The sequence below is a fragment of the Apis cerana genome, linkage group LG11, assembly GCF_029169275.1.
Source record: "Apis cerana isolate GH-2021 linkage group LG11, AcerK_1.0, whole genome shotgun sequence".
Classification (NCBI taxonomy): Eukaryota; Metazoa; Arthropoda; class Insecta; order Hymenoptera; family Apidae; genus Apis; species Apis cerana.
The window spans coordinates 3063351-3075466 of NC_083862.1; the positions used below are offsets into that span (position 1 = coordinate 3063351).

General features: G+C 24.9%; 1 protein-coding gene across 1 annotated transcript; it reads left to right on the plus strand.

Moving 5' to 3' along the window:
• The first annotated feature begins 203 nt into the window (after positions 1-203).
• LOC107997240 (zinc finger protein 585A-like) lies at positions 204-11480 on the plus strand. Its single transcript, XM_017055695.3, has 2 exons — positions 204-767; positions 7459-11480. The coding sequence occupies exons 1-2, from the start codon at positions 693-695 to the stop codon at positions 11104-11106; spliced, it is 3723 nt and encodes a 1240-aa protein (XP_016911184.1). The 5' UTR covers positions 204-692; the 3' UTR covers positions 11107-11480.
• The last annotated feature ends 636 nt before the right edge of the window (positions 11481-12116 follow it).

The window sequence follows — 12116 nt, forward strand, 5'->3', positions numbered from 1 at the left end:
AAAATTTTGCTTTATTATTATAAAAATAATATTTTAAGATTCTTTTTTAATAACATTTTCTTTATGAAAACAATATAAAAATCTATGTTCTAAAAATAAATTGATATGAAAAGAAAATGTTTAAATTTCCCGCAATAAGTGTATTTTCAAGGTCACTATTGCGCAATGAATCATTAAGAATGGCCTGAACTGAGTTGAAAATGAAAGATTCTCATAGTATCGGTAGTCGCCATTTTGAATTTTCTAGTCTTATTGGAATAGTCTGTGTTATTGTACAGTAATTATATTTTTTGTTTTGATGTGTTTGCATGCGTAGAAGAAAAAATTTATATAATTATTTAATAAGAGCAGTTAATAAATGAGTATGTATTGAAAGTAAAATGCATATAATAGACAAAAAATGTGAACAATTTCTGAGATCATCTCTTTAGGGTTAACCTAAAATATTGCTTCTCGTTTTTCATGGATTTAAATAATTTTGAATCATTAAATGATTAAATTATATATAAAATTTATTTTGTTGTATTAAAATTTATTATTATTATATAATTTGAATATATCATATCAAAAAAATAGATTGTCTATGAAGAATATTACAATTTATTATTCACTGATCATACATATACATGTAAATTTCTTCTGAACACATGTGAACAATAATATCCAATTTTAAAAGTAATTAAATAAAAGAAATGGCTCGAGTCTTAGTTTATAACCGTTCTGTTGATGCAATATTTATGGACGTAAACTTGGGAGTCAAGACAAATGTAAGTACTTTGAAAGATTATTTAATAAGAACATTTATTTTAGTTAAAGTTTAGTTCTGTAATTAGGCTTTATAAATCTTAAAAAAAGAGAGACAATATAATGCATTTATTTGATATTTATATAAGATTTACTTTAATTACTTTAATATTGTAGAATATGAATTATTTTCTTGATCGTTATGAAAGATGTTACGTAGTTAGATATGGATTTGATTGTTCTTATATAAATAAAATTGATTTTATTGAATTATTGAATAATTTAAATAATTTTAATAATTTAACTTTCATATGAAACTGAATTTTAACATAAAAATTAAAAGTAAAAATTATAAACTTTTTATTATATTATTAAGAATTGTTAGGCTAGATGTATTAATTGTAAGATCGCTTTTCTCAATATATTATATTTTTTATATCTGTGTCTTTTATTTTATGTATCTATGCATCTATTACATGAATTTATAATATCAATAAACATATCTATCTATGCATCTATTATTACATGAATTTATAATATCAATAAACATATATAAACTATCTCCTAAGTTTTTCATATTATTAATACATTTAATGTTCCTACCGTAACATTTTGATTTATTCATAGTTATTAATCCTATTTATTAATTAAATGATCAAAGTTTTGTTTATAAGCTTATAAGCTACTGACAAATCATTATAATAATCATCATAATAATAAAAATAATATTATCATACTTTTATAATCATATTTGTATCTTTCTTATAACATATTATAACATATTATAACATATGATATATAACATTTTCATATTATAACATGATATATAAGTTATAAGTACTTGTTTTTTAAACTTTATTGTAAATTGATTATTTTTGCTATTTTTAGCATTATTTTTTATTAAGAATTTTTAAATATAAAATTTCAAAATACTTAAAATTTTAATATTTAATTATTATTTATTAGATATAAATAAATTATTATCAAGAAATATTATAAAATATTAATATACGTTATTAATATTGCATATTATAAATAAATATTTGTATAAGATTTTTTAATATATTAATATGTTTTTTTATATTTTTAAATTTGTGCATATATTCGTTAAAAAGAATGTTTTGTTTTTATATTACATATTTTAATAAATATTTCTACATATGTAGGCATAGAGCATATTTGGATTTGTTATATTTATTTGTATGACTTAATGAAGTATTGAACACAAAGAATTTTGTGTCGCTGTTCGTATAACATTGAGACGCGTAGAAGCGGTCCGTGAGCCCGCTACGTTCCCCTTCCACTCACTATTGGATGCTATCTTTAAACGGTTTCTTATCTTGCCGGTTAACTTACCAAGTAGAAATTATGTTATTCTGTTATATTACTACATTGTTTTTCATTAAATTAAATAAAATTATTTATTTTAAATAATTCATAATGAATTTTGTAAATATTTTATTATTTTTATAAATATCATAGTATTTGTTAATAATATCATAATATTTTTAAAATTCTATATTGTATATTATTTTATTTAATTTTTCATAAAATTTTTTTATTTTTTTAATAAATTTATAATATATATTAAGATTTTTATAATTTTTAAATTATAAACTCAAAAATTTAATTTTGAGTTTATTTATTTCTGATTTATAGTCGTCGAATATTATCAAAAATTATAAGAAAAATTAAAATGATTATTTGATATTAATTTATGTTAAAATACTGTTTTAAAAGTATTTTTTGTTTCCTAACTTTTCTCATAGATGGCGATAAAATCATTTTAAATAACCTAAAAACATCGAACATGTGTTTCTAATGAATTTTTAGAGTTCTTAGTAGATCTACACTTTCTGAATAAAAGTATATAATTCTCATTATCCTTAAATTTACCATAAAACTTTTTATACGCTTATTATGTATTTCAATTTGTCTATATTTTCAAACATGAATAAAATAGCATGTTGTTATGTACCATTTTTAAATTCATGATCACTTTTAAATCTAGATTTGATATTCTGACACATATCGATAATATGAAAAGTTAAATATAATGATAAGAATGATTTTAAACTATGAAAATTTTATACAAAATAGTTATAGATAATATTTCTAAATTAAAAAAAAAATAAGTACACCTATTACCATAATATGAAGTGTTTCCTAATTGGTAGTACAATAATTTGAGTATTTGAGTATATTGCTGTAAATTAATTTTTATCATTGTACTAATCATATCGATAAAAGATATCTTATTAAAGATATCTTATATATTTCATATGAAAATAAAAAAAATAATAAGTCAAAAGCCATATAAATTACATTATATAGGATTTTCATATATTTGTGACGAGTGGATTGTAAAAGATCAACATAATTTTAACATAATTTAATATATATTACATAATATGAATACATAAAATACATTACATAATATGAATACATTAAACATAATTTATTTTAGATTAAACACAAAAGTTGGTACACAAAAATATTAGTCGACTTATTTATTAAGTTATAAGCAATTGAAATTTATATTAAATGAAGCGTGACAAAAACAAACTGTGACAACAGTAATAAAAAGCAGACAGAAACAGTTTCTTTTTCTCTCGCTATGTCTTCAATTGCTTATAACTTAATAAATAAACATTAATTGATATTTTTGTACACCAAAGTCTGTATTTGTTTTGACTTCTAAAATTTCTACAACAACAAATATCATACATATAAAAATATTGAACTATATTAATATCTTGTACATAAAGTACATTGAAGACGATGTAAACATGAATCATATTTAACAATTCGTTAATGCTTTTTGTCATTTAATTATTCATTTAATAAATGAAGAAATGATAATTCATCATTTGACAATATTAATGTATTTATTCAACAAAAAAGAAAGATATGAATTGAAAGAAGGCATTGGAAAAAATAAAATTAAATATGTTATTACTGTTTATCGAAAATTAATATTACTACGAAAATAATAAATTTATTAAAAATTATTAAATAAATTTAATTATTATTTTTACAATTTAAAAAAAAAATTGTGTTCAAGTTGATTTCAAATAAATGGTGATCGTTGTAGATTGTTATTGAATAAAATAAAAAAAAATGAAAATCAATTTCCTATCAGGTCTTGTAAATAGAAATAAATATATTAAATAATATAGAAAATAAAAAAAAATTATAAAAGTATGGAACTTCTATTGGCAGAAATTACATCTTCCAGAAAAATAACAATACAAACTGCAAGATTCGTTCAATAACATTTTATTTCTGAAACAATCAAAAAAGTAGCCAATTGAATCTCAATATAATTGAAGATATTTGTGTTAAATTAAAAAAATTTGAATATGTATAAGAAACGATTAATTATTCTTAATAAACGAATTAAAACAAAAAAGTATAAAAAATTATATAAACCAATACCAAAATAAATATATTTCAGTACGAATATGATTTTATGTAATATTAATATTATCATCAGATGATAATAATCTTTGATTAAAATTGGATTTTTTCTATTATATGTCTTTTTTTTCTGTTATATGTCATATAAACTTAAAATTTGATGTATTCCTATTCTTAAGACATTTCATAAAATTACTAATATATATTTTTTTTAAATATATGTAATCCATATATTTAATACTTCACTCTATCATAAGCTAAAGATTATGATGTAATCCTATAATAGACATTTATTTATTCTTTATTATGTCATGAAATAGATATATGGAAAAAGACCTATTATAGATGTGACAAGATCTTAATATTCTAAAAAAAAAAGGATTAATTTTAACTAATTAATTTAACTAATTAACTAAAAACGACAAATCAAAGTGATATATGAATACATGAAATCTTCTTTTTTTGTTTCCCATATTATTAAACAAAATGCTATTAAAATAAATTGCTAACAATAAATGCAGTAATATTTATTAAAAACGTGGATTCATGTTCCATCATTGAAGAGATATGAATTATATTAGTGTTATAATTACACGTGTGTTTTCGTCATTATGATAAAAATAGACCATCGAAATTAAGTAAGATAAAATGACAATATCCAATGAAATGAATTTAAATATAGATTTAATATGGATTGAATATAAATTTAACCATAATATAAGAGGTGACCAAATGGTAGCCAAGTTTATTATGATTGGAGTCATATATTTCCTATCAGAAAAATCGATATTATGAATTGTGCGTTTGTGTACATAGTGTAGATATAAATATAGTGCATCCGGTTCGAACTGCTGAAATATAAATGATATGAAAAAACAGACAAAAGTTGTTTAATATAAAGACATACATTATATGTTATTAATAATTTTCCTTTATATGTATGAAAGTCATAGAATCAAATTACTCTTTTAAATGGATAATATAATTTTATTGCAATAATTGATGTAATTTATTTTTTACAAAAAAAAAAACTAAATTATCGAAAAATCTTTAGATTAGGAGATATTGTAATTTGGTGTTTTAAAACTTATCATATGGAAAATAAGAAATACACGAAATGACTATTCGTACTCTCCTTCTTTCGTATCGTAAATTTTATAAATTTCAAGTTAAAATATTAAACTAAAAAGATTTTTGTTTGTTGTAGGAAATAACGAACTATATCAATTAATGCAATAAAAATTATATGGTTTCATTTAAAAGATTAAATTTGACCTTCATATGACTTCTATGCGTCAATTTATAAAAATTTATAAAAAAACTATTAATAATGCATAATGTAATCTTTCCATATCAAACAACTTTTATCTGAAACATTTTTTTATATCAATCATATTTTTTCAAAATATTTCAGCGATTCAAGATAAATTACATATATGTATATCAAATTTTACAAAAAAATTTATATTAAGTCGTATATATATATATAAATGTGTATATGTTTGGAAGAATATACTTACAAAATACAGTTTACTGCGAATGTAAAAAATCTGCGACAAATAATATAAGTAATAATATAAGTCCTCTGCTATTTTCTCAACATGTGTTTAGTATCTGAAAGAGTATGAAAGTTTTATTACAAGCAAGCAGAGCTTTTCGTCCATCTTCTCTATTGTTACATACATATTTTTAGATTCATATAGAATAGCATTATTTGAAGAAGAACAATGAAAGACTAGAAATCCCGATTAATCTAATGTATTGTGCAGAATGGAAAAATGGTGAATTGATCAACTAATAATAAGAATGACTATTCATGTACTCGTATGCATTCATTAACTTATAAATCTACTTATAAATTTATGACACAATAATAAGAATAATAATAAAGGAAGAAAAGAAAGAAAGATGTTAGTACAAATATAATTAAAATTATAAATTGGATAATAATAAATTGGAAATTTGAAATTCTTTTTTTAAATCTATATTAAAAATAATCTATATTATATCTTTTATTTATTATAAGTCTAATAATTTGTAATGTAGTAATTGAATATTTGAAAATGAAAAGAAATTTCTATGACAAGTTTTCTTTTCAACTCTGTGATACAGTTTAAAATTAATTCACTTCTCATCTTTATACAGCAAATCAACATTTGTACATATCTTTTCTCATTAATATATATATTTTTTATTATTAAATATAAAATAAATTAAAAGCAATAAATTTTCATTTAAAATTTCTGGTGAATTTATCAATTAGTTGTTTATAATAAAATATAAATAAAAATTAAAATATAAAACAATTCTTCGATGATTGAAATTATAATAACTAAAGTTGCAATGATAACAATATTCTATCTTATATTTTCTATCTATCATTTTTTCATTGTATATATGTTACAAAAAATAATACCTTTTAAATCCATAAAGAAATAACGACAAACTCATCATTATACATAATGATTGTCTTAATGTATTTATGTAAATAGTTGTTAAGTTGCGATCATATGTACATATTATTATTAAGAAAGCATATATATAGGATTTACTTACCAATTGCCAGTTATATCATAAAGTTAAAAATATTATTAAAAATGGTACTTTATAACATATTTGAAGATTAATAAAATTGATAAGAATTGAAATTGATTGAATTTCTATATCACTTATTATATTATTCATTGATTGAATAATTAATTAGGAATATTATATTTTTTTAAAAGCAATAAATCTTTGAGAAAGTGATTTTTTAAAATATTCAGTTCATATTATTCAAAAGACGAATCTTCAATGTTGATCAATTCGACTTCTTGCAAAAAAAAAATCAGTCTATGTTTTCGAATCAGTTATATTTTTTTGAATTCATAGATACAAATTCCTTATGTATTATCAATTTGGAAACACTCTATATATATCATCTTTTATTTTACGATAAAATGCTTTATTTGTCTCTCCTTTTCCTATATATTTATTTCTAAATAATTAACTTTTTTTTCTCTAACATTTATTTAGTACAATAGAATATTATAAATCACATTAAATTTTATATTTAATTATAAGTATATATTGATATATATATATATCTATCTATTTATCATTTGTTAACACGATTAAAAATTATTACTTTTAATTTAATGAAAATTTTACTTTTAACAAAAATGCAAGCATGGTCAATATTCTTCGATTTCTTTATCTGATCTGTAATAGTATTTATAAGAGCATAAATTGTATCCAATGTATATTAGAATTTCTCTTTAGATGTTACATTAGGTTTATTATATTTTTTTTCAGCTTTCTGAACATGGAATAGTAATAAAAGAAGAACCGATCGAGAGCGACAGCCATGACGATTTATGGTTGAACGAAATTGATAATGAAAACGAGAATGAAAACGAAGCATCAAGATCTGAAGATTATGAAAGCGAAGAAAGCAAAATTGAAGATAGTAAAATCGAAGATAACAAAACTACGAATGATAAAATTGAAGATGAAGTTTCGAATGATAATTATGAATATAAAAGATACGTGCCACCTCAAGAATTCGATCCTTTAAAAAATAATACACTCAATTTGAATACTCAATATATAACTTGCAGTATTTGTTTCGTGAGATTTAACAAAAAAAGTTATGTTCGCCATTTGCGTAGATACTGTAACGGTGACTATAAATGTCAAAAATGCAAGGCGGTCTTCAATACTTATCATTCGATCAAACGTCATTTGAGGATAGAGGGTTGTAAGAAAAAAATTACGAATTATAAATTTCTTTGTAATTTTTGTCGTCGAGGGTTTTGGAGAAAGGCCTATATCCAATGTCATTTACTTCACGCGCATGGAAATGAAATAAATAATATCGATAAAACTCAAGTTCGAGAAATTTTGTCAAAGAAATCAACAAGTAATCTTAGTGATGTATTGATTATGAAAAAGATAAACAATTCAAATAATGTGTTTCCAAAACAGTTAAACAATTTGACAGATACATCTGAAAAAGAGTTGAACAGTAGAGTGAAGAGTAACAATACATCTTCCCCCAAATTAAACGGTTTAAATTGTACGCATTTGAAAAGTCAATGCGATACAGTTTCGAAAAAGCCAAAAAGTTTAATAAATAGTTCGAGCCAGTTAAATTATTTATGCGATACGCCCTCTAAAAAGACGAAGCAGACCTCTCTTACAGATTTTATTTCGTTTTATAAAGAAAAATCGAACAACGATAACGTTATCATAGAGAAAGTCATTGGTAAAAACAATAATTCTGTTATTGATGACACGAGTGAAGCATGTCAGAAATTTGATGATAACTCCTCGTTGAGGAATACAAAAAATATTCAAGCGCAAAAGCGTACCCGATCTCGTGCGCTTGACAAGAATAAACCATTCGTTCAGATTCATGTGAATCCCCGTACGATGATGCTCTTATTGAACAATGAAATAAAAAGTGATCTTGAGAGTCTGGAAACTTCGTACAATGTACCCTATAATCTTAGGCCATCCGGGGAAAATTCCTATGCATTACGTAAATTTCGCGATTCAATAAAGCATGACACTGCTTCTAACAAAACGAAACATCCCGTTAAAAAAAAATATCCTTGCAATGTATCTACGCGAAGAATGTCTTTACGAAATAAAAGATTCAAGTCTGAAATTGTAATTAAAGAGTGCAAGATCTATCTGGAAAAATGTGATGAGATGTTGAAACGGAGTAAGATTAAAACGGATAAAGTCAAAAATGTTTCTCAATCTCTAGATTTGAAAGAAGAGAGAGTAATAAAAACGGAAAAGGTTGAAAATTCTATTAAAACTGAATCGGCAAGTAATCTATCTTTGAAGGTTACGTCAGAAATATTTAAAGCCAAAGCGAATAATTTGTCGATTGTTAAAAAAGAGTCAAATATGTCAGAAAATAATATTAAGATATCCCAAAAATCGTTCCAATGCCATGTTTGCAAAAAATTATTCTCGCTAAAAGAGAATTTGTACGAGCATATGAAATTATTTCACTCTATTTATATGTCGAGTATATGTAACGCACGCTATACATCTATTAATAAATTATTGAAACATTATTTGCGTCAACATATCATATTTAAGCGAAAAGAATGTTGCGTGTGTTACGAGAAATTCGACACACCGGTATCGTTGAAACGGCACATGATTGTGCACTGTTTGAAAACGATACGATCCAAGAAAGACACTCTACCGGTTGACGTCGAGATAAACTGCAGTTCATCGAAAAAAGAAAATAAGTGCAAAGGTTGTCACAAACGATTTTGGCTCAATTCGTGTTTGAAGGAACACGAGAAAGTATGTCGTCGAATAAAAGACTTGATTTGCAAGCAACGTAGGCTTCAAGTAAAACGCTCCTTTTCCTTTCGAAAGGAATCGATTGGCTCAAAATTTAACACGATACAAGCAATTTCTTCGAAACAAATATCATCAGAGCAGAAAATGAAGTCTTCGATAAATTCGATCACTAGGACTTATAGTTCACCTCATGTTCTGCCATCTGTTTATTCCGCCAGAGCAACAAGTAAAAAGAGATTAGTTAACGGTATCACTTGGACGAAGGGTTACAAAGTTGAAACAAGTGATAAAACAACATTCCCCTGCACCATTTGCGGGATACAATTTCAGACGTTTCAGAATTTGTGTATGCACGAGCGTACCTATTCCAAACCTGCCAATAAATCATGCAGCGATTGCGGTACCTTGTTTCCTTCCAAAAGATTGTTACAACTTCACTCGCTCGCGACCCATTCGCCTTCATGCGCGGAAAATTATCAATTCTTTTGCAAGTTTTGCAATCAAGGTTTTGTTAAAAAAACGAACATTCGCATTCACGAGCGACACTTTCACATGGACCAGGTCCCCAAACCCGTCCGAATCAACGAGTCCGTTTGGAGTTCGTATCCAATGTGTACCACATGTAATTTGTTATTCGAATCATACGAGCGATTCATCGAGCACAATATGTATTACTATAACGCCCAAGTGTTTGTGTGCACCGTATGTGGTAAATCGTTTCAGGGGATGTACAAGCTTCATCATCATAGCAAGGTGGAACATTATCCGAACGATGTATTGAAATTGTACACTTATAAATGTGATATTTGTAACGAAGGTTTCAATTACGAGTCGCATTTTCACGCGCACAAGTTGCATGTTCATCTACCTGATGCACCGATTATACAGAAAACATTAAACATCATGCAAGATCACAGTTACGCTTTGACGAATAACGTTGGCATAAGGACCAAAGTGACGGAAGAACCGATAATATTATCGGCAAAGACGTATACTTGCAGAGTTTGCAATTTGAATTTCACCAACGAAGAAGATTTGTCGATGCACAAGATAGAATACTCCATGAACGGTAAATTTCAATGTAGCAAGTGCAATCGAAAATGTGGTAACGGTTCTTTCCTAGCCAAGCACGATAGTTTGAATCATACCGGTTGTGATATTAACATCAGTTTCAAGTGTCGCTTTTGTGGTGAAGTGTTGACTACCAGTACAGCGATGTTGTGTCACGAGAAGCACTTTCATTTAAATTGCAACAGTGATATGAGCAATGACGACAGACAACCAGTTATGGATAAGAAGATTGATAGCAGAAAACTTGAAAAGTGCGATGGTTTTACGTGTTCCACTTGTAACATGAAGTTTCACAACAACATCAACTTGAAGCAACATTTGTTGGAGTATGCCGATATAGGTACATTCATTTGCAACATTTGCCAAAGAAAATTCACCGAGGTGGAACAGTTAGAGGTGCACAAAATCAAACATACCATGTTGAGTAACACTTTGCTTTCGCAACGATGTCCTATATGCAACGAAGGATTTTCGGATCCTGTGAATGTTCGGTCGCACGTAATGCACTTACATCGATACGAAACGTTCAATTTTAATATGAAGCATATAGGGACAAAATGACGAGGAATTAGAAAGAGGGCGACACTGTATTGGACATCCTAACTTAGGATCTAGAAAGTTCCAATTGAATCCAAGTGAATCGCTTCTCTTTTTCTTTTATTCCTTACGCTTGAAACGTGGCAAAGCCTAGTTTTAAATGGAAATGTATAAATTCATTATTTAATATTGAAATCCCAATATATTGTTCGTGTTCGCGGAATCGATTTTCATAGAACGTATGGTGAAGAATCAATTCTGTCATCGATAAACAGATTTTGCATGATATGTGAATGATAAAAAAGTGAACAAAGTGAAGGAACTCAAAATATAATATAATATATTGTTTATTGGTTGTACACTTAGAGATTGTTTAAACAAATTTAACAAATTTAAAAGTGGTTTTAATAATTTTCGAGTAATTATAATTTTGTTATGATATATATGTAAATTTTAAAGTAAAACTTTTAACAGTTTACTTTTTCATAGTGGACATTGCACTAAAAATGAAAAATTTATTTTCGGATATTGAATTTCAATCGCAAATTCTATTAGTGAAATATATTCTTAAGGGTTTTACTTTTAAATGTTAATACTTTCAGATATCCTGTGCTCAATCAAAAGATGAAAAGTATTATTTATAACAAAAAGAATGCGTATAGATATTTAGTTTTAAAAACATTATGTTATTTAGTAAATTGATAATAAGTTATTCTATGTAGCTCTAAAGTTATAAATTTATGTTAGCCAACATAGTAAAAAAATTAAATTTATATATAAATATAATTAATTGTATAAGAAAAGTTTTAATAAGAATAGAATATAAGCTGAATATAAAATAATATTGTTTCTTTAATATGTTTATATCAATATTAATTTTAATTTTCTTTATATTAATAGTAATTTTAATTATTTTTAATTCGTTAGTTATTTGTATTGTAAATGTGACAATGGCGAATATAGGAATCAATGCGTCAATTAATTATAATTAAATGAATAGTTATTTGAATAGTTTACGTTTCAATTAAAAGTTT

Bases quoted from the DNA above. Each gene is read 5' to 3' on its own strand.
- LOC107997240 (XM_017055695.3), top strand. From the start codon at position 693: ATGGCTCGAGTCTTAGTTTATAACCGTTCTGTTGATGCAATATTTATG. The intron at 768-7,458 runs GTAAGTACTTTG...ATTTTTTTTCAG, and splicing joins ACTTGGGAGTCAAGACAAAT to CTTTCTGAACATGGAATAGT.